Source organism: Bos indicus x Bos taurus, chromosome 5 (assembly GCF_003369695.1).
Source record: "Bos indicus x Bos taurus breed Angus x Brahman F1 hybrid chromosome 5, Bos_hybrid_MaternalHap_v2.0, whole genome shotgun sequence".
Classification (NCBI taxonomy): Eukaryota; Metazoa; Chordata; class Mammalia; order Artiodactyla; family Bovidae; genus Bos; species Bos indicus x Bos taurus.
The window spans coordinates 87,824,399-87,847,919 of record NC_040080.1 but is presented as its reverse complement, the minus strand read 5'-3'; the positions used below and the strand labels follow the sequence as shown (position 1 = coordinate 87,847,919).

General features: G+C 50.5%; 1 protein-coding gene across 1 annotated transcript in view; it reads left to right on the top strand.

Moving 5' to 3' along the window:
• VDR (vitamin D receptor) overlaps positions 1 to 15,562 on the top strand; it is a 58,707-nt gene extending 43,145 nt beyond the window's left edge. The window contains exons 7-10 of the mRNA XM_027542683.1: positions 2,283 to 2,454; positions 10,323 to 10,474; positions 10,662 to 10,778; positions 12,276 to 15,562. Of these exons, the coding sequence (XP_027398484.1) occupies positions 2,283 to 2,454; positions 10,323 to 10,474; positions 10,662 to 10,778; positions 12,276 to 12,535 (701 nt within the window). The 3' untranslated portion in view covers positions 12,536 to 15,562. The remainder of the gene's footprint in view (positions 1 to 2,282; positions 2,455 to 10,322; positions 10,475 to 10,661; positions 10,779 to 12,275) is intronic.
• The last annotated feature ends 7,959 nt before the right edge of the window (positions 15,563 to 23,521 follow it).

The following is a 23,521-nucleotide window of genomic DNA, read 5'->3' as shown; positions in this document are numbered from 1 at the left end:
CTGGTGGGCTACAGTCCATGGAGTTGCAAAGAGTCGGACACAACTGAAGCAACTTAGCATGCACGCATGCAATTGATATACAGCACTGTATAAATTTAAGGTGTATAGCATAATGATTTGACATATGTATATATTGGGAAATGATTACCACAATAAGTTAGTTAACCTCATGGAGTTACAAAGAGTTCCCCACCCTCCGTGATAACATTTAAGATGTACTCTCTTAGCAGCTTTTAAATATAGCAAACAGTGTTGTTAACTAGTCACCAGAGCCTGAGCCTTTGGAAGGTGAAATTCAGCATGGAAGCCCACCTTCCACTCAAGCCACCTTCCACTCAAGCCACCTTCCGCTAAGGTCCTGGAGGACCTTTCCCTTCCAACTCATCCTTGCTTTCTTATTGTCCTTCTCTACCATCCTCTGCATCGTCCTGCCTCATCCTCTCCTATCCTTGTCTTCATCCCTCTACCTCTCACCCAATCCAGCTGCCGTCTGCTGGATAGGAGGGCAGGGATGGAAAAGCTCCCTCCCATCTGGGGACCTGGAACCCTCAGACATGGTGCTTCCAGACTCACTGATGGACCTGTGCCCAGATCCAGAGTAGGTAGGAGGGGTCTCTGTGCCAACTAGACAGAGAGAACAGTGGAACACGTCCTGTGTCTACCCATCTGCTGTGACCGCTGCACAGATAACTGATCCCTGAGCCCCTCACCTTGTAGTTAACCTTGTAGTAACCCCTCTCCTGTGTTAATTTTCTCTATCCACCTTCCTACTCTTTTTACTTTATGGTATAATCACTTTTATCAATGAAGGTCAATCTGTATGTTATACATTGGTTTGTACTTCAACTTTTTTTGGAGTATAATTGCTTTACAAGGTTGTAAGGCAACTGCACGATGCTATACTGTTTCTGCTGCAGAGCACAGTGGATCCGCTATACGTGTACACACATCCCCTCCCTCTGGGACCTCGCTCCCACCCAAGCCCGTTCTACCCCGTTAGGCCATCACAGAGCCCTGAGATGAGCTCGCTGTGCTACGCAGCAGGTTCCCACTAGCTATCTGCTTACACATGGTGGTGTATATATGTTCACCCTAATCTCCCAGTTCCTCCCACCCTCTCCATACCTGCGCTCTGTCCCCATTACCGTTCTTTATGTCTGCATCTCTGTTCTTGCCTTGCAAATAGGTTTATCTTGTACTTCAACTTTTAATAACAGCTTTGTCTTATTTAGAAGTTTCGATTTCCCCTTACAGGTTAATTAATCTGAGGTGCTCACCTACCCACATGGTATGTTTGGTATGTATGTGTGTGTGTGTGCTCAGTCGTGTCTGACTCTTTGCAACCCTATGGACTGTAGCCCACCAGGCTCCTCTGTCCATGGGATTCTCCAGGCAAGAATACTGGAGTGGGTTGCCATGCCCTCCTCCAGGGGATCTTCCTGATCCCGGGATCAAACCCGCATCTCTCTACGTCTCCTGCATTGGCAGGCAGGTTACCCCGGCAGGGTACCTGCATTTACCACTAGCACCTATATTATATTTTCACGCCATTCAGTACATACCTAGAATGTCATTTGTGAAGCTGCATAGTATTCTGGGGTATAATGTGCAATAACACATCTAAACCCCCTATTACTGGATATCTAGATATTCCCCCCCAGCTCTTGATGAAGATAACAGTGTGCTTGTGGCTAAATATTTGCACTCATTCTGAATTTTTCCTTATGCTGAATTCATGGACGTAGGATTGCTGATCCCAGAATGTACGTGACTGTAGGCTTTTGACCCTCGTGGTCAAATTGCGTTCTAGATTACTTGCACAAATGTGTGCTTCCTTTAGCACCCCAACACTGCACAAGGATTGCCTGTCTCCTGCATCTTTACAAATACTGGTATCAACCCTTAAACATATTTGCTTCTAGTTTAGAGGTGAAAAGTGGATGTTCTTGGCTGTTCTTTGATCACTAGTGAGGCTGAACATTGTTTTCCACAAGTTTATTGGTTCCAAATTCATCTTTGACTCGAGATCATTAGGAATGACATATAAAATCACTCTTAAAGAAGTCTCATATCTCAGAATGTCTCTGCTCTTTGATTTTCATGCTTCATCACTCTGTTGAAGAAAGACGCGGGAAACCCCAGGGGGACGCCTGGGCAGAAGTGACTTTGGAGAGAGGCAGTCATGCTGAATTCCCAACTGGCGCTGCTGCCAGAGAACAGGAGGGCCTCACAGGAGGAAGCCTGGCTCGAGTAATTCCTTTTCTTCCCTATTCCTTCCCCAGACACAATGGAGCCAACCAGCTTCTCCAACCAGGATCTGAATGAAGAAGACTCCGATGACCCTTCTGTGACCCTGGACCTGTCCCAGCTCTCCATGCTGCCCCACCTGGCTGACCTGGTCAGTTATAGCATCCAGAAGGTCATCGGCTTTGCCAAGATGATCCCAGGGTTCAGGTAAGGAGCTTCTGGGACATCCAGAAGACAAAGTCAGAATCCTATCCTGAGCCCAAAGAAGTCTTGGAAATTCTCAACCTACTGCTTCCCAAAATACACCTTCAGGTCCTATCCCAGACCTCCTAAATCAGAATCTCTAGGCGAGGTCCAGAAATCTGTATTTGAGAAGTACAGCCTCTCCAACATTATAGGGCAGGCCAACAGTGGAAAGCCATGGATCCTTCACAGTATCGATGTGAGAGAACAGACACTGCCCAGTGAAGTTCAGCACCAGGAATTCCAGTGTTGGACCCCAGTTCTCAACCAGAACTGGGTTGAGAACTCTGAGTTTGCTGCTGTGTCCACTCCAGCTGCCTTGAATCTAATTCTCATATTATCTTTTTATTTTTAAAATATTTTATTTATTTATTTGGCTGAGCTGGGTCTTAGTTGTGGCACGTAGGATCTTTGAGCTTCATCGAGGCATGCAGACTCTAAGTTGCAACGTATCGATCAAACCCGGGCCCCCTGCATTGGGAGTGTGCGTGGAGTCTTAGCCGCTGGACTACCAGGGAAGTCCCTCATGTTAACCTTTTAAATGAAACCTACATTAATCCTTCACTCCCAATTCTGAAATCAGGATGAAGTGATAGAGTGGAGAAAGGGCTGAGTTTGTAAAGTAATTTAGAAATCCTAGAGGGAGAGGGACTTGCATCTATAACCTGGGTATCTTTCACCCAATTTATGTATCACCCAAGGCCGTTTCCTAATAGTACTGAGATATTTTTTGCCAAAGTAGGTAAGTATAAGGAGTTCGACTAAAGTAGTGCATGCTTCTCTCACCTGGAAAATCCCATGGACGGAGGAGCGTGGTAGGCTGCAGCCCATGGGGTCTCGAAGAGTCAAACATGACTGAGTGACTTCACTTTCACTTTTCACTTTCATGCATTGGAGGAGGAAATGGCAACCCACTCCAGTGTTCTTGCCTGGAGAATCCCAGGGACGGCGGAGCCTGGTGGGCTGCTATCTTTGGGGTCCTGAAGCGACTTAGCAGCAGCAGCAGCAAGGCATGCTTAGTCACTCAGTTGTGTCCGACTCTTTGTGACCCTGTGTACTGGAGCCTGCCAGGCTCCTCTGCCCATGGGATTCTCCAGGCTCCTCTGTCGTTGGGATTCTCCAGGCAAGAATGCTGGAGCGGGTTGCCGTTTCCTCCTCCAGGGGATCTTCCCAACTCAGGGATCGAACCTGCATCTCTTTCGTCTCCTGCATTAGCAGGCAGGTTCTTACTTCTGAGCCACCCAGGAAGCCCTCCACTGAAGTAGAGACCCTCCCTTATGGATTCATTTATACATGTTTAAATGTTCTAATTAAATGTTCTATTGTTTTGGTAATAATGGTATATAATACTTATATTTAAATGGTCGCGTGTGCTCAGTCACTTCAGTCGTGTCTGACTCTGTGCGACCCTATGGACTATAGCCTGCCAGGCTCCTCTGTCCATGGGATCATCCAGGCAAGAATACTGCAGTGGGTTGTCATGCCCTCCTCATTTAAATGGTCGTGCAGCATTAAATATTCTTGAAAGTGTGTAAAAGTTGACACTTTTAGTAGATATGCTGGGAAGCAGTCGAATATACATTTATGAATGTTTATAGCCTCCTTCTTTCTAAAAGTTCATTTGGGACATTGTCATCAAATACATAGACAATGTGGTTGAGACATGAAGTACATTAATGAATATCAAGCAGGATTCTCATCATTTCAACTAATAGCAATAGTTGAAGTCATACCAGAAAGGGGCAGCGTGCTTCCTCAACACTAATGCTCAGATCAGGGCTAGAACATTGGGAACTAGAAAATGACTGTATGTTGGCCAGCTCTGGATGGAAGCTAACAGGGGGTGCATTTATTGTTTGGGGAATCTCTGCTGTGTAGGGAAGCCATCAGCTGCTGACAAAATTGCCACGCTACCACACAACCAGCTAAATGTTAGTAATTTGTGCAGCTAAACCCAGCACTCAGAGAAGGCAATGGCAACCCACTCCAGAGTTCTTGCCTGGAGAATCCCAGGGACGGGGGAGCCTGGTGAGCTGCCGTCTATGGGGTCGCACAGAGTCGGACACGACTGAAGCGACTTAGCAGCGGCAGCAGCAGCGGCAGCAAACCCAACACTTCCCAGTTTGTTTCTATCCTGAGACAACTTGCTGTCTGTTACTTTATGCCTCACACCAATTCAAATACCAGGTATTCACCAATGCTCTTTCCTGGAATTAATATGAAAATTGCAAAGAAGCGAAAACATCGAATGGTGTTGAGACATTCTTACCATATCGCTCACCTTAATCACATTAAAAGGAGTAAAGGCCACTCCGGCAGGCAGAATGGGTGTTGTCTGTGAGGCCCGAGATTCACCCTCCAGAGCCCTTCCTTGGAACTGATGACACATTCTGCTCAGTACAAGTTCCAACTCCCTCCTCCTCCCTTCATGTTACTGTTGGCAAACTGTACTTGTTCCAAAGTCTTGTTTTGTGTAAATAGCTAGAGAAAAAAAACACTTCAGGTTGTTGATGGATACACTGTAGCAGGCAGCTCCCGGCTGAATTCCAGGAGCAGCAGACCTCCTCTGCACAGGGTTCCTCCTTCCTTGCCCAGTGGACCAGAGAGCACCCGGAGCCTTGTCCAGAGGCTGAGGTTTGGTGATTTTCAGTGGTGGCTGGGTGATTTTCCACCTGCGAAAATCATCCTAGAAAGAAAGTGACTTGTTTAACCAGACTACCCCAGTGCACCCCCTCCACTAAGTAACCTGGGCCCCAGTCTTTCTCTTGGCCCCCATCCCTTACCCTTACTGCACACACCCTCATACAAAATAGCATCACTAGCCCCTCAATTCCTCTCCCCAAGTGGAAGTCATGTCTGACTCTTTGCAACCCCATGGACTGTAGCCCACCAGGCTCCTCTGTCCATGCGATTCTCCAGGCAAGAATACTGGAGTTACCATACCCTCCTCCAGGGGATCTTCCCAACCCAGTGATCAAACTTGCATCTCCTGCATTGCAGGCAGATTCTTTACCACTAGCGCCACCTGGGAAGCCCTCCTCTCCCCAAGGATGAGCTAAAATCTCCCCCTTTCCTTCCCTTTTAAGTCTCATTCTCTGGAGTTCCCTGGTCTAGCCCTGCAGTCCTGGCCGAAGTGAGGTGTATACGAACAGGTACTGCAACCACCCGACTATTGAGGCCAAATGGATTAAGTCAGTCCTAAACATGCTTGAGTTGACTTTTCTGGCTTCGGCATGGCTTGAGAAGTTGCAAAGAGGAATGTTTTCCAATAAACCTGGAGCAGGCCTTAGCAAGGGCTCCGGAAGGGTCAGTGATGTGGATGTTCCCTGGACTGGATGAAGCAGATGCTGCACCAGGCCTGGACCAGAGCCCAGGCTCCCAGGACCCAGGCGGGGCCAGCCCATCTGCTCTCTGGTTCTGCCGGTTTCTGCAGTTAGAGGTTCTGTTCTTCCAAGAAGTGAAAGAACAGTGGCTGCATCCCTGGTAGCTTTGATCTTGCTGCCTGGAGGCAGGGGTGGAAAGTGTGGGGAGGGCAGGATGAGACTTCTGTGTGGATGAGTGGAGGCGAGAATACAGGATTCGACTCCAGTGCAGGTGTGGGGCCAAAGTGGGGCAGGACTGGATGGGCTGTGCTGGGTGTGAACTGCCCTGCAGTGTGACCTTGGCTCTGCTCCTGCCTCCCACCTCCTCTCCCTCAGCCTCTTAGTCTGCACCCCACAAATCTCCCTCCCTTAGCCCTGCAAGAGAAACGCAGGGGACATGGCATCAGGAGCAGCAACTTAATGACTACGGGTGGTCTTGGATCTGAGAACCAAGGACCCCAGGTTTCACTGCCCAGAGGTGTGCATGAGGGACTAGACCCAGTCAACCCCAGAAGGTTACATGCCTTCAACCTCACCACTATTTTTATCCCTAGGGACTCCTTCCTGGATCAAAGGCCTGGGGTCACAGCTTCCCTCCTCCTACGCCTTTCCTCTATATTCACTTATGCATCTGTCCAGAACTCAGCTTTCTTACATATACCAAGAGAGATCAAAGATGACTGGCCTCCAGAGGGTCGGTGTCTGATGGAAGAGATAAATATGTGAGCAGCTGCAGTGAATGCAGCTGAGGGAATACAAGCAGGGAGGGTCTGGACACCGCCTGGTGGGAATGGGAAAGACAAGCAACACATACCCAGAGCATCTCTCAGGTGCCCAGAAGCAGCCTCAGGGGTGAAAACTGATCTGGGTGTAAATATTAGTCAGGTCCAGAGAGAAGCCCAGAGCCAGAGCTGATGCAGGAACCAGGAGGACCTAGGTCTCTTCCTGACTTCCCCTTCACTTCCACCGCTACCCCCACCTACCACCATTACCAGTTCTGGCTGCAAGCTGCACTTAGAAAGTCCCTGTATTTCCAGGCTGTGGGTGGTAATTCGAGCTCATTCTAGATTTGCTTTCTTACAAGTAGTATGTCTGGATCACAGTAGGCAGTGGTCCTGCTGAAATCTCGGTAGCCAGGCACCCATGGGATGTTTGTTCACTTCCGGCCATCCATTCTGAGTGGGCCATTAAACAAAACGTTACGTACAAAGATGTCCCTCATGGAACTACTTATAACAGCAAAACTCGTTGCTGTTGTTGTTCAGCCGCTAAGTCATGTCCGACTCTTTGCAACCCCATGGGCTGTAGCCCACCAGGCTTCTCTGTCCGTGGGATTTCCCAGGCAAGAATATGGGAATGGGTTGCCATTTCCTTCTCCAGGGGATCGTCCCAACCCAGGGATCAAACCCACATTTCTGGGCATTGGCAGGTGGATTTTTTACCACTAGCCACCAGGGAAGCCCCAAACAGCAAAACTTAGAAGTGACCAAAGTGCCCAAACATAGGTGGGTGGGAGACTGACTAAATAACCTATAATACATTGATGTAACATGATGCCACATACTATGAACTGACATAGAAAGTGGGACACAGGATTACTATGACCTGGTGCACATTTGAAAAAGAGATATTTGCATGGAAAACAAATAGGAAGAAAATAAATCAAAACGTTTCTTGTGGTTATGAGCCATTTTTATTTGCTTTTATATTTTGTCTGTATTTTCCCAAGATTTAATAATGAACATATTTTACTTGCATCATGAATTAAAACCCAAATGAGGGTGGTGTTAGTTTTCACTTTTTCAATATGGATTGAAGGGTGCCAAGGATAGTGAGACATTCAGACACTGTGGCATCAGGGTTGTTTATTCCAGAGAACAGGCAAGGGGAGGGGGACATGGTGGCTTTCCTTAAATGGTTAAAGGGATGTTCCATGGATTGGGCTCCACTGGTGGCTCAGTTAGTAAAGAATCTGCCTGCAACCCAGGAGACCCAGGTTTGATCTCTGGGTGGGGAATATCCCCTGGAGAAGTAAATGGCAAACCACTCTAGTATTCTTGCCTGGAAAATCCCATGGACGGAGGAGCCTGGCAGGCTACAGTCCATGGCGTCACAAAGAATCGGACACAGCTTATCAACTAAACCACCGCCACGCCCACGGCTAATGCAGAACTCAGGTTCTGTCTTCCTTGAGAGGACAGAACTACAAGCCATGGATGAGTGTGTCATCTTGTGGGTTATTGCTCAACAGGAGAAGACGTTGTTAGCCCTAGAGCCAAGCACCTCGTGACTGTGGCCAGAGGTTGGGAGCTCCCTGGCCCCGGGGGGATTCCTGCAGTGGTTGTGTGAGAGCCATCTGTGAGAGATGCTGAGGAAAGAACTGGACTACAGTCTCTAGAAGGGGCCTTCCAACTCCAACACTTTGTGATTTGCCTTCAGCACAGGCCCTTTGGTGCCCATCTAATCATGCAAGCCTTTCCACACCTCCTCACCCATCACCTGTTGACATCGGACTCTTATCCGTTAACATCTGTTTCCCACCTTTTTACATTCCAAAGTGCAGCCACAGGGGGTGACAGCCCCTCAACAGGATATCCAAGAGGAAGTACAGACGGAATCAGAAAGAGAAAGGGAAGAAGAAGTGGAAGCAGTTTGATCTGTGGGCCCTGATTCTTTCCTTGTCTTTGTTCAGATAAGCTGAGCTCGTGACTCAGAATAGTGGAACTAGTCATGAGCCTCTTGACTCATCAACACAGAGTTATTGACCCTCTCGTCAAGCTCAGGGCTCAGTGATCAGTTTGAGTGTGGTGCTGGCCTTCAAGCAGCTTACGATGAAGAGCCAGAGACAAGCATCTAAAGGACAGGAGTAACTGGAGCCTATTATACAGAGTGAAGTAAGTCAGAAAGAAAAACACCAATAAAGTATACTAACGCATATATATGGAATTTAGAAGGATGGTAATGATAACCCTGTATGCAAGACAGCAAAAGAGACACAGATGTAAAGAACAGTCTTTTGGACTCTGTGGGAGAGGGAGAGGGTTGGATGATTTGAGAGAATAGTACTGAAACATGTATATTATCATATGTGAAACAGATCGCCAGTCCAGGTTCAATGCATGAGACAGGGTGCTCAGGGCTGGTGCACTGGGATGACCCTGAGGGATGGGATGGGGAGGGAGGTGGGAGGGAGGATCAGGATGGGGAACACATGTACACCTGTGGCTGATTCATGTCAATGTATGGCAAAAACCACTACAATATTGTAAAGTAATTAGCCTCCAATTAAAATAAATTAATTAATTTAAAAAATAAAAATAAAGGACAGAAGTGAAGGGGGAAAGGCAAAATAGGAGTACAAGCAATGTGCAGCAGATCTTAAAAGAATGGCTCTAATTCAGTGAAGAGAATCAGAGGGTGGAGGGATCCAAGGGAGGCCTAACTGGACTCAGGACCAGAAGAAGATGCATTCTCTAAGCTGGAGCTGTCCTATGTTCGAAGGTGTGGCAGTGTGAGAATGCCTGGCATCCAAACATGGAGTAGTTTTATGTTGTTAGAACGGAGGGTTGGTGGAGTCTGTGATGGGAAGCAGGGCTGGAAAGACATGTTGGAGCCAAGTTATGGAGTATGGGCTTGACCCTAGGGTGTTGGATGGTCACTGGGGATTTCTGAGCACAGGAATGACACTTTTCTGTAGCAACAGTAAGAAAGGTAAACTAGAGACTTGACTCCAGGATTCTAATAAGAGGCTACTGAAAAAGATGATGGAATTCGGAATCAAAACAGTCTGGAGGGAGTGGGGCCTGAGATGTCCTGGAGACAGAATTGACTTCACTACTGGAAGGACCAAAGAATAGGAGCCATTGAGAATGGTCCTGGCCATGCTTTTGCAGACCTCCATATTCATGCCATAGGCTTCCCAGCTTGTGCTAGTGGTAAAGAACCTACCTGCCAATGCAGGAGACATAGGAGTCGTGCATGGGTTTGATCACTGGGCCAGGATGATCCCCTGGAGAAGGGAACAGCAACCCGCTCCAGTATTATTGCCTGGAGAATCCCATGGACAGAGGAACCTGGCAGGCTACAGTTCAAGAGGTCCCAAGAGTCGGACGTGACTGAAGCGTCTTAGCTTACACATACTCATGCCATAGCCCTGGGAGCCTCCTCAGGCTCCATCTTCCTGACCCTAGAAGAGCCATGACTGCTTAGACTTGGGAGACCCTAGAAAGTCACTGGATTTTCCCTGTCTTAGTGGCTGAGCTACACCAGCTGGCATTTGATCACACCTTTGAGTTGTTCTCCTTCAAGAAACAGTCTTGATCTTTCCACCCAGGCTGCAAGTTCCTTGGTGGAGGACCCAAAGCACATGCTGGTCACCTGGCAGGGTATGCCTGTCAAAGCATCGCACTTATCGGCATGACATGAAGGTCTTGATGAGTAACTGACCTCCCCCTCTACCCTCCCTGGCAGAGACCTCACCCCTGAGGACCAGATCGTGCTGCTGAAGTCGAGTGCCATTGAAGTCATCATGCTTCGCTCCAACCAGTCCTTCACCCTGGACGACATGTCCTGGACCTGTGGCAGCCCGGACTACAAGTACCAAGTCAGCGACGTGACCAGAGGTGCGGCTGGGTTCTGCCTCCACCTGCCTAAGCTCCACCCCTCCTGGGGTCATGTGCCCCACCAGGCACTTCAGAGGGAGGGAGTTAGCAACTGGGAGAGAAGGGCGAGGGTCAGGCCAGAGGATAGGTAGAGTGGGGTGGTTGGCCCCTGCTGATGCTCACAGCAGCGGGCCGTTCTCTCTTGTAGCCGGACACAGCCTGGAGCTCATCGAGCCCCTCATCAAGTTCCAGGTGGGGCTGAAGAAGCTGAATTTGCACGAAGAGGAACATGTCCTGCTCATGGCCATCTGCATTGTCTCCCCAGGTACCTAGTGGCATGGCTGGGGGGCAGGCATGAAGGGTGAGCCCCGCTGAGGGCCAGCAGAGAAGTTCGGGAGGAGAAGTGAGCAAAAGGAAAGACCGACCAGGAAAGACCCACTTTGCTGGGTTTGCCCAGGCTGCATGGTATGGGTTTGTTGAGGGTTTCCTCACTGCCCTTGAGCTAGTGAGACCATTGCTGGTTCATGGGTGGGATTCTGAAGAATCAGACTCAGGCTCTGCTCTTGTGTGAACTGGATTGACCTCTGCTGACACTTGAGGTCCCCTGGGGACAGGGCGCAAAACCCTAGATGGCTCTACTGGCCTGATAGTTTAGCTGACAGATGTTGGAGGCAGAGTGCTGTGACCCTCAAGCTCTCCTGCCTGTTTGGGGTGGGAAGAGAGAGAGAGGTCGAGGAGGAGGAGATCTTGCAGTCCTGAGGATGCTGGATGGCTGGTGAGGCTCCACCTAGATGGTGTTCAGGGAACAAGCCAGTGGCCTCTATAAAGGGATGCTTTCCTGGGCAGGCGCCCAAGGAGAGGACGTGGGCACCCCTCCCGCTGCCCAGCATTCACTCATTCATTCATCGACTCAACACTGATTTATCAGGCTTCTGTCAAGCACCAGGCATGGTGCCTGGCACAGGGACTCAGCAGCAAACAGGACACAGATCCCCCCATCAAGTGTGCTGCTGCTAAGTCACTTCAGTCGTGTCCGACTCTGTGCGACCCCATAGACGGCAGCCCACCAGGCTCCCCCGTCCCTGGGATTCTCCAGGCAAGAACATGGAGTGGGTTGCCATTTCCTTCTCCAATGCATGAAAGTGAAAAGTGAAAGTGAAGTCGCTTAGTCGTGTCCGACTCTTAGCGACCCCATGGACTGCAGCCCACCAGGCTCCTCTGTCCATGGGATTTTCCAGGCAAGAGTACTGGAGTGGGGTGCCATTGCCTTCTCCCCATGAAGTGTAGGAGGAGACATTAAACACATGCAACTTAACAACCAACTCCTTGTGTGATGAGAGTTTTAAAAATAAAGTAAATGATGCTACAGAGAGTAGAGCAGAAAATGGGAGCCTGATGTCATCTGAAGGTAAGGGCTCATCAGGAATGACCTTGAGGAAGGTCCTTTGTGCTGTTACCTGAAGGATCAGTAAGAGGCAGGCAAAAGTAAAGGAGATGAGTTCCTGGTAAAGGGAACACAGATGTGAAGCCTGGAGGTCAGAGAGCCGGGATCTGGATCCTGATGAAAGATGGACAATAGAGACAGGAGAGAGACGAGGTGGGACAGGACCAGATGACCCAGGTGGACCTGAGACTTGATCCTCAAGGCAATGGGAAGTGGCCAAGGGGTTGGGGAGGCCTGATGTCACAGATTAGCAGCCATCCAGGAGTGACCGAGGAAGGTGCTGAGGCTGGGGGTCTGTCTTCGGGCTGAGGGGTGAGGGCTGGGCAGTAAGGGACCTGACTCAGAGCTCCCCCCCGCCCCCCACCTCTCTGCCCACAGACCGCCCTGGAGTGCAGGACGCAGCACTGGTCGAGGCCATCCAGGACCGCCTGTCCAACACGCTGCAGACCTACATCCGCTGCCGCCACCCGCCCCCAGGCAGCCACCTGCTCTACGCCAAGATGATCCAGAAGCTGGCGGACCTGCGCAGCCTGAACGAGGAGCACTCCAAGCAGTACCGCTGCCTCTCCTTCCAGCCCGAGTCCAGCATGAAGCTCACACCTCTCCTGTTCGAGGTGTTTGGCAACGAGATCTCCTGACTCTGGCGGCCTGCACTGGCGCCTGGGAGGGGCAGCCTCTCCAGGGCCGGGCACCCAGGCCTGGGGCTGGCGGCTGCCCAGCAGGCCTTCCCACACCTGCTGGGGTTCATCCCCTCCTCTCCTGCCTCCCCTCCCCGGCTGGCCCGTCCTCTCTCCTGCCCCGTCTAACACCAGGTCCCCCTCACCTGCAGGCCACAGGCTGCCCGCCCCAACCCACCCCCGCCCCTGCCCTCAAGGCCTTGGTCATGAGGATTTTTCGTTTATGTGACAAAGGAACTAAAGTAGGGGCAGAGGGCAGAGGCTGAAGTTGGGCCCTTGCCCGAGGATGTCCCCGCCACTCCGGAAGTAGCTGCTGGCTAGTGCCGAGGGAACAGGCAGGCAGGAGAGACAGAGCCATTCCTCAGGGACAGAGACACCTGTACCTCCACTGCACTCCAGGCCCACCCATCCAGAGCGGCTGGGACCACCCTTCCTCCGCCCACCCACGATAAATACTGACTCACAACCCCCTCCTCATTCTGCTGCTGGTCTGTGCTGTCTGCCCCTGGGCAGTGTGCTGCGATGGGCCCTCCTCCTCTGCCTTCTTATCCTGGCCCTCCTAGGACACTCGCTGCCAAGGAAGCCCCAAAACCAAGGTGACCAAGATCACAATCCCCACCCTCCTTCACACTCTGCCGGCCAAAGGGTGCTTGCCTAATGCTGTAGGGCCCACCCTCATCCTATCACCATGGTAACATTCACCATGGTAACATTCTCCCCAGTAGTGGCTTTGGTAGGATGGGCTTTCTCCCCATGGTAGGGGCCACTGGCCCAGAACCCAAGTGCTGGAGGCCAAGCAGGGAAGCGAGCAGGGCCCAGGTGATGGGGGGACAGGTAAACCCAGCCTGGTAGAAGAGTAGTAGACAGAGGCCCCACCCATCCTGCCACCGAGCCCACGGCTCCTCAGCCTGGATCTAAGGGGCTGGCGAGGTGGGAGCTCTTCTCCCTCCCCCAGTCCACGTGGCAGGACTGAACGGCCCCCAGGCTTCAGAGGATTGCAGCCCACTGTCCTCATTCACACCCTGAGGGTCCTACAACCCACCCCAGACAGGACTGGCCACAGGCTCCAGAGCCCTTGCACAGCGGCCGTGGGGCTGGATGGGCCTCACCGTAGGGTGGATGGCCAAGGGTGATGACCCAGAGATTGGTCCACTATCCCTGCCCCCGGCAGTCTGGAGAAGCCACTTACCAGTAGGGCCTTGTCTTTCCTTCCTGGCAGGGTAGGATGAAGTGTGAAAGTGTCAGTCGCTCAGTAGTGTCCAACTCTTTGCAACCCCATGGACTGTAGCCCATCAGGCTCCTTTGTCCGTGGGAGGGGGGGATGAGGGAGAGGAATTTCCAGATCCCAACAGCCCCAGCCCACCCTGGCTGCCTGGATCTGCTTCCAGCACTGCTCCAGCATCTCAAGTGTGGGTGGGGAGCAGCAGGTCTGTGAGAGCACTTCTGGTGGAGTTGGGTAAAGCTGGTTCCTCCTTGTTCCCACCCCACCCACTAATGTCAGAAAGGGCCGGTGAGGCAGGTGGGGCAGGGGCACCAAACTTCAAAGTCGGTGTTCTTCCCATATCCAGAGCTGACGTCTGACAGACGGAAGCTGTCTTTAGAATCAGACGCCTTTGGGACCACATCCTGATAAAGCGGATAGCAGGCACCACTAATGAAGAGATGCTTATGGGAGGTGTGGGCTTATGTTGGGGAAGTTCCGCACACTATTGGTGTTGTTATTTTACAAATTAAGGAGAGACCCTTGGGACCCGATTGTAGAAAAGGCTTGAAAATCGCTAACCCAGTTCAACCCCCTTGTTAGAGAAAACCAATGCTGAGGAGAAGGTGTGACTCACCCAAGCTCGTGTAACTAGTTTGGAGCAGCCCCAGGTCTGGACCTGGATGTTGGCCATGGGGTCCCGTGCTGTTTTTCCTACACTGTGCTAGAGCTCAGACGCCTCGTCCCATTCCCCTGGTGGCCGACCTGTGCCCTGGGGGAAGCCCTGGGTTTTAGACGGAGCAAGTCCAGAGCCCTGCCTCTCTTTCCTGGGCTGTCACCCCACTGAGCCCTCAGGACCTGGAAAAGGGACGCCTCAGCCTGCATCTCAGTGTGACTCACACCCCACCCCACTGTGGCCCTGGTCGGGTGGGGTTTCGGCCTCAGCTTGGTTTAATGCTGTTGCCTTATCAATAAAGTGAATTTGTCTTTGTACTGCCTTCACCCTCCCAGTGCTCCCCAGCCCCACCTCCCCCAGGAGCATGGCAGGACACACGGAGGACGCTGTTCCTCAGCCTCGGCGCCCCTGACAGCCCCGTGCAGTCCCAAGTCCAGTCTAGCAGCTGGAAGGGAGAGAAAAGTGAGGCTCCCTCGATTGAAAGAAAATATTGTCACTTCTGTTTTAGAATGAGAGAATGTGAAGGCAGACAGTCATAAATCTCAACCTTTTAAAGTATATTATGGGAAAGCCAGGAAGTATCAGTCACTCAGTCATATCCGATTCTTTGCCACCCCATGGACTATAGCCCACCAGCTTCCACTGTCCGTGGGATTTTCCAGACAATACTGGAGTGGGTTGCCATTTCCTTCTCCAGGGGCTCTTCCCAACGCAGGGATTGAACCCACGTCTCCTACACTGCAGGCAAATTATTTACCGTTTGAGCCACCAGGGAAGCCAGGAAAGTGTACGCCAAAAATGCCAAATAAACAAGATTCTGGGAGGTAGGAAAAGCCTTCTCTGGCTGACTGGAAGAAGTAGGAGAATCTGAATGAGGTCAACAGGGAAGCTTGGAACATGCAGCAGATCTGGTTAAATCTGGAAATAAAACGGCAAAGAGGGCTTTGAAGAATGGCTCCTGGTGATTTCCAAAGAGAAAAAACATTTGCCAAAAATCTGTCAAATAAAACCAATGAAGAAAGCTTCCCATACGGTAATAAAGATGGCGGATACTTACATAGCGCTTACTTTATGTCAAGTACTGCTGTAAATAAATGCTTTATGCAAACCAGCTTGCTTTATCCTTTTAAGGACCCTTTGGGGAAATGGACGACTACTACACTCATTTCACAGAGCGGATAACGTGCCCAAAGCGGCACTGGTGCTAAGTGAGAGACGGGGCTCGAACCTTGGCAGCTGGCTCCAGAAGCCGTTGATTACCTGCTACACTCCACTGATTCCTGCTGAGCCGAGGGGGCTGACAAATGACAGCCAGTCATGCCAGCTCTCTATGAAAGGGGGTGTGAGGGAGGCTCCCATTCCTAAAGTAGACCCTGGGAAAGAGAAATTGGAGGTGCCGGACCAGCAGGGCTCTACTCTCAGGAAGCATTCAGTAGCACGCGTTGTGTCCATTTCTGTGTGGCCCTTACCTAAAACCTCCAGAATAGAAACCAGGCACCTGTGGACTAAACCGTGCCTGTTTTTGACATGACTTGGCAAACTGCAAATGACTCTTGTGAATATACAGGACTTCAAAAGACCCCGAGGAGCCAATGCACCCCCTCCATTTCCAAAAAAAGTGGGGTTTATGATAAAGGATGGGGCTTCTCAAGTGACGCTAGTGGTAAAGAGCCCCCTGCCCCCAGCCAAAGCAGTAGACCTAAGAGTCACGGGTTTGATCCCTGGGCCAGGAAGATTCCCCTGGAGGAGGGAATGGTAACCTACTCCAATACTCTTGCCTGGAGAATCCCAGGGACAGAGAAGCCTGATGGGCTATGGTCCACGGGGTCACAAGAGTCAGACATGACTGAAGCGACTTAGCACAACACACATAATAAAGGGCAGCTTTGCTAAACACACAAGCACAAATAACTAGCAAGACACAGAACGGTCGTCTCAGGGGAAACCATGCGGGAAAAACGTAACCAATGTATTTATTTAGGATAAACTGGTCAGAGAACCTCTGGATGTGATTTAATTTTTCAGGAGCATCTGAAAAATTTGATTTCAAATCAAATATGTCAGTGGGGGATGGGATGGGAGTAGAAGAATTGGGGATGGGGCTTGAGGGCTGTTTTGTTAAGAAAAGTGACTGAGTTTAGAGAAATACCATCCCAGGGTACATCTCTGGCAGGAGGAATGTGGAGACGAGTCCCCAGAAACTGTTAGGAGGCTCTTATTTAGCATTTTTATAGACGATCCAGAGGAACACAAGATCTCCAAGGCTTTGTGTTACAATCAACTTTTCCAGGTAAACAGAGAGGAATGCATCCAGTTGGGAGAAAGTGATTTTTAGTTTTCATGTTCCAGGCCTTGGGTCCGCATCTGTGTTGTTCAATAAGGTAACTGCAAGTGACTATTTAAATTAAAATTAAATAAAAGTAAACATTTAGCTCTTCAGCTGCACTCACCATATTCTTAGTGCCCAGTAGCCTCAGGCCTATGGGAATGGACAGACCATTTCCCTCTTTGCAGGAAGTTCTGTTGGACAGGGTTGGTCTACACAATGCATCCTGTTCATGGATGGTACGTTTCTGTCCATCTGTCAGTCAGATGGCCACTAAGTATTTGACACCATATAGAGGTGTCAAATGCTTCCCTGGTAGCTAAGTGGTAAAAATCTGCCTGCAATGGAGGAGACATGGGTTCAATCCCCAGATCAGGAAGATACTCCCTGGAGAAGGAAATAGCAGCCCACTCCAGTATTCTTGCCTGGAAAATCCCATGGACACAAGAGTTGGACACAGCTGAGCGACTAAACCACCACCACCAGAGGCTACTTAGGGAACATCCTCCCTTTACATCAAGCAACGTTGTAATGGGACTGCTGTGAATACATCCGCTCCTCAGAAGAAATGTTAGTAAGAAGCATCTCACAGATCACAAAGCTGATAGGCTCAGAGCTTCATGTGGCATAAATGGGTCAGCACTGTGCCAGGACATACCGATTACCTCAGTTCTGGGGACCAGCAGACAGGGAGGGCTTGCCTGGGGTGATCAGGGTCTCTGGCTGCTACTGAGGTTCCCTGGAGGCTGTCTATGCACTTCGGGTCTGTCTGCCTGCCCCGTGGCCCTGCAGGGGACAAGGGTGATGTGTGACATCCCAGTGTGACCAAGGGAAGGCCTCTTCATGCCAACTGGCACTCACTGTAGGCATGATGTCTGTGAGGCTCCTGGAGGGCAGTGGTGCTCCAGCTGACCAGCAAGCATAGCAGGATGTGGAGCAGAGACTGGGGGTAGGGATGGGGGTGGTCACTGGTCCAGACAGCTGCTTGGAATTTATACACTGAGACACACCGTGTGTGACTCAGGAGACAGTGCTGCTGCACGTTGGGTTCTGGGGAAGCCAACTCAAATGTAGATTAAAGTGCAGGGAGCTCACCGCGGGGTAGTCACAAGATCATCATTGTGGGTGGCAGGGAAGAAAGTGGAATCGGGTGGAGGGAGAAACTGGGCTGCGGTGCAGTCTCCACAGAGGTCTCCACCAGCCCTCACGGAGGCTCTGAGAGATGGGGATGGCCCTTCAGATTGCCCCAAGCTGAGGAGAGGGAGCTGGCTTTTACATTCCTGGTCACTGGATGCAGGCTTCCCTCCAGAAAAGAGTGTGAACTTCATGTGTCCTCTTTTCAGCCAAGACTAGGTAAGGATTGGGGGTTGTTTCTTCACATTTTGTACAATCTGAAGCCTTACGGAAAGACCAGCACGCTTCCAGGCCCTTCTTTTTGGCTCTAGGGAGTGGGCAGCAACAGTTCCCGGGGCTCCCTCCAGGGGGGACTGTTCCCAGCTTCTTCTGAGCTTTGGACTGGCTAGTGTTTTCCCCGCCCCGAAGTCACGTTGAGTTCCACCACTAGGTGGTGCTACTGCCCTACCGGGACAGGTTTGGGCTATTTGCCTGGCCACTCTCCCCACTCCCTTCTCTCCCCCTATATCCTGCTCTCGCCTTTTATCTCTGTGAAGGTGCCTGACCCCTATTGTCTGGAGCCTCTGAGCACCTTCCCTGCTGGCCCCCGGTTCCCCCTAAGGTCCAGCTTGGTTGTGCAGTCCTTGCAGTGTCTCTCAGCACAAACCCAGTCCTGGCCTCAGTGCTGGGGATACAGCAATGAATAGGACAGCTGCTGCACCCCAAGAAAGGCACAATCCACTGGAAGAAGACAGACCTGCAAACAGGCCATTGTCAGGAGCACAAGCAGAAGCCAAACACTTAATGGCATAAACTGATGGGTCCTTGTCTTGGCTCTGCCAATGGCTATCTGTGTGACCTTGGGCAAGTGAGTTAATGTTTTTGAGTCTCAGAATCTTCATCAATACAATGCAACAATAATAGTACCCACTTATAGTTCATTGTTGTGATACAATCTGTGAAAAGCTCTTATCATAAATGCTGCCAGCATCATTATTAACTTGCAGAGTGAAGGGATGGTCAAACAAGTTTTCACTGGACGTTGACACCGCTCCAGCCCTCTAACGATTGATCCCTGCTACGCTCTCTGGAGTAGCTCCGGAGGGATCTGGCTGACTCCGCCATGCTGATCTCAGCCTTTGGAAGCCATAGTTCCTGCTCCATGAAAATCTACCGGCGAGGGGAGAAGGCGTCATTGCTCCATTCGGCCACCAGGGGGCAGGTGTGCAACTTAATAAGCCAAATAGGCCTGAATTGAAACCGCTCCGCTGGAGAGAAAATTGTGGGAAAGAGATGGGAAGGTAGGCACAGAAATTCAAAAAACCGGGAACTCTAGTTAATACTGTTCCCAGCTTCTTTCAATTATGGTCTTTCTTTACCAGCTTCGCTTCCCCAGTGACCTCACTATACACATATTGCTAAGTCGCTTCAGTCGTGTCCGACTCTGTGCGACACCATAGACGGCAGCCCACCAGGCTCCCCCGTCCCTGGGATTCTCCAGGCAAGAACACTGGAGGGGGTTGCCATTTCCTTCTCCAGTGCATGAAAGTGAAAAGTGAAAGTGAAGTCTCTCAGTCCTGTCCAACTCTTAGCGACCCCATGGACTGCAGCCTACCAGGCTCCTCCGTCCATGGGATTTTCCAGGCAAGAGTACTGGAGTGGGGTGCCATTGCCTTCTCCGATACACATATTATCCACCCCATAACTAAAGTCAGTATTCTCTGGACCTAAGTGGATCCTGTCCAGAGGGGAATCCCAATGAGCCGCAAGAATCAGGTTTGCTCCGTGTATTTATTGTGTCACAGTCTCTACTCACTCACCTTGGTGTTCACTGGACCCATGCTCCCTTGGTGGAGTGCACAGCCCACAGTGATCCAGGAGCACATGTCGCTGTCCAGACTGTGAGACTAGCTAAGGTCACATTCAACCACTTGCAGCGGTGACCATGGCTCGACAGGCTGCTTCCACATCAGCTCTTTTCAAATGTTTTGGTCTTTGGGCCATTAAAAGTAAAGAACGCCTGCGTGAGTGCTCAGTCGCTTTAGTCGTGTCTGACTCTGCAGCTCTATGGACTGTAGCCCGCCAGGCTCTTCTGTCCATGGGATTCTCCAGGCAAGAATACTGGAGTGGGTTGCCATGCCCTCCTCCAGGGGATCTTCCCAAGCCAGGGATTGAGCCCCCATCTCCAATATTGCAGGTGGATTCTTTACCCACTGAGCCATCTGGGAAGCCCAGAAAATGCCTACCCCCCACCCCCAAATAGCTTTCGTTTATGTGGGTTATAGCCAACAATATTTGCCAAGTTAGAGATTTATTTCTTAACATTTTAAATTCATTTCTATTGGAATATAGTTACTTTACAGTTGTGTTAGTTTCTACTGTACAGCAAAGTGAATCAGCTATACATATACCTATATCTCTGTTTTGTTTGTTTTTTATGAAGATCACACAGAGCACTGGGTAGAGTTCTCTGAGCTACACAGTAGGTGCTCATTGCTCATCTATTTTATACATAGTATCACTAGTGTATATATGTCAATCCCAGTCTCCCAATTCATCCCAATTGTCCCCCTTCCTATTTCCCCCTTGGTGTTCATATGTTTGTTTTCCACATCTATGTCTGTATTTCTGCCTTGCAAATAAGATCATCTATGCCATTTTTATTAGAAATTTAAATTGAGAAAAATATTAAATACTCATTGAATTAAAAAATAGTAATGAATCTATTATAAGATAACAAATAACACAATTTTTACTAAAAGTAACAAACAAGTTTAGTGACAAGAAGGGATTGTTTGACAGTGTTGCAAATCTGTTTGATGTCTGGCTTCATAGAAGGCAGCTAGATTCTCATAACTGGTTCTGCAGCCCATCAGCTAGAGTACCCCACATCATGAAAACTTTGGGAGACTTCTGTGTACACAACTGAGAGAATGAGAGTTTAAAAGGCACTTAACGTATTGGTATTATTATGAAAGTAGTTTCAACCTTGCAGAGCTCCTAAAAGGGGCTCAGGAATCCACAGGAGTCCCAGCCTACACTCTGAGCTCTACACTGCACATCCTTCTAAGGTTGGTTTCTTTGGCCTGATTTTGCCCCACCCTGTTCTCCATCTCCTACTTTTCTCAGCCTGTCAGACTCTTCCTGCTGCTTCAACTTCCAGCTCAGGCTTCGTGTCTTGCACAAATTTCTCCCTGAACTTCACCACACTGTGCCTTCCCTTGCCCCACTCAGATAGAATGGTGCACCCACTCTCTGGCAGAATGAAGTGTACACTGTAGTGTATTTTACATTTCTGGTTGGCCTTTGGGGCTCCCTAACAGCCTGGAACAAAGGAGGGATTCCATGAACGTAGCTGAATAAATACATGAATGAATGAATGAAAATGAGGCAGTGTGCCACCCACTTCTGTCCGTGTCTCAAAGATCTGATCTTCACAATAGATGTCAAGTTTAAAAAAAAAAAAAAAATTCTGCGTGGGTCCCTGATGGAAGATGAAATGCAAACAGACTTATGCAAATTTAAACACCTTCCCTTGAACTTTGGAAACTGAGAAGTTAAGTCCCTTTAGCTTCAGAACCCATATGTTAACTGCCTGTCTCTACAGCAGCTGCCATATCTCCCTTACTCTGTATGTGAATGATTGGGTTTGGGGATCAAAAGGCAGAATTTAGCATGGCATTTATCCCTATTTGTATCTATCTGATTTGATTTTGCCCACAATTTAGTCTGTTCAAATCTTTGGAATCCTCACTTTGTCATCTAACATTCTGACTATCCATGCTGGCCTTGCATCTCCCAAAACTTAGGTCTGCAAATCAAGTCCAGAGTTGGCTAAGACAGAGCTAAGACAATGCCTTTTTGCAGGTTGACACTAGGGCCCTGACCAGAGCCCTTTAGTTTGGTTGTTCAAGACTTTCCTGGGAACAAGAGAAGGGGTGGGTAATGAGACTGAGTCTTGAGGAGGTGAATGGATGCCTTGCAAAACCCCAGGCATCCACAAGAATTTGGGGAACTTGGCAATGCTTCTACAGCCCCTCCCTCTCCAGGACCCAACCACCTCACCCCAAGTCTGAACAGATTCTTACAGAATTAGACCAGATCTGAGCCAAGGCTCGGGGATCCAAGGATATCTGATACAGAGGGTGCAGGAAGGGGTGGATCAAGTATCAGATTCCAAGCTGGATTGTTCTGCAAATACTGTCTGAGCTAGACTGGGGGAAGAAAGGCATAGCCTCTTAGATCCTAGTTACTGAGAGGGGAAGACAGTGGGCAGCGGGCAGAACTCTCCTGAGGCACCCGCCGTGAGATGCCGTGGTGAGAAATGGAGAAGCCACATGAAGCACAGCCTGGCAGCCCTTATTTAGCTCCGTGGGGCCTCCCACAGTCCTCGTCACTTGCACTCAGAATCCTTCAGGGCATTTGGAAAGGTCCGTGCCACCCAGACCCAATCCCATCTCATGAGAAATTCTGTGAACACCTGTGGCAGCCAGCATGGGGCAAGGACAAGGCGAGGGTAGAGCAGGGGCCCCAACTGTGTCTGTCCCTGGTTTCTGTTTCTCCCTTTGCCTCCCAGGAGGGCCAGGTAGAGCAAGCAGCCCACCAGAAAAGGCTCCGCAACCAAGGCCAGCCCAGCCAAGCGCAGAGAACCAATGAGCAACTGGGTTCAGAGAGCCAGGGAAACCCCTTCCCGCTGTCCCTTCTGTTTCCCTCCAGCCCCACCCCCACTTCCACTGATTTAAATTTCTTCCCCTCTCCCACCCTGGAGCCCCAGGGGAGCAACAGGGTGGGGGGTGGGGAACAGCCCTGGGTGATAAAGTAGGGATGGGGAGAGGTGATAAAGGGGATGGGAAAGAAGCCAGCTTCACTTCCTCTCTGATAGGGACCCCGCCCCAAGGGGCTCCTGCCTTCTGCCTGTTCACAGGAAGGCCCTGAGGTGGTGGAGGAGTGGATGGGCGGGAGCAGAGGGAGTGCTGTCGGTGGGCAGCATGTCAGCGGCCTTGGCAGTGGACGGTTCAGTGGGTGTTGGTTCTCTTGGGTGCTCCCCACGGCTGTCCCCACTGCAGGCCAGCAGGGGCTGGGCTGTGGGTGCAGAGGCAGAGGGACACAAGAGGGTCCCCTGCCCCTCCACCCCACGCCACTCCTGGCCTTGAGGAAAGCAGCCGCAGTGGTGAAGGAGAGAGGGACTAGACAGCAGGTGGTCCTGAAGCCTGTTGCCACCTCTCACCAGCTGTGTAACCTGGGGGCAGTGACTGGAGTTCTGGGGGCCTTGGCTTCCCCTGCATGAAGGGCAATGCAGGGTCTTTGTGAAGCTAACAGGAGGGAGCTTGCCGCTCCTGCAGGGCCTCCGCTAGGGGAGCGGCCAGACTGGAGTAGCTGCTGCCAGGACTGCTGGCAGATGGACAGGGTCTGCCTCTCTCCCACAGAGCGAAGACACTGGTGATCCTCACTTGGGAGATGTTGTGAAAAGTAGACACGTGAACACACAGCGTTGAGACTTATGCCTGGTGCGCACGCAGTAAGTGCTTGGTGACTATTAGACTTCGTTCTTAGAGTGTTCATCACCTCCCGGGGGATCCACTCCTCTCTTCAGTCTTCCCCCCTCATCGTACACACACCTAAGTCAGGACT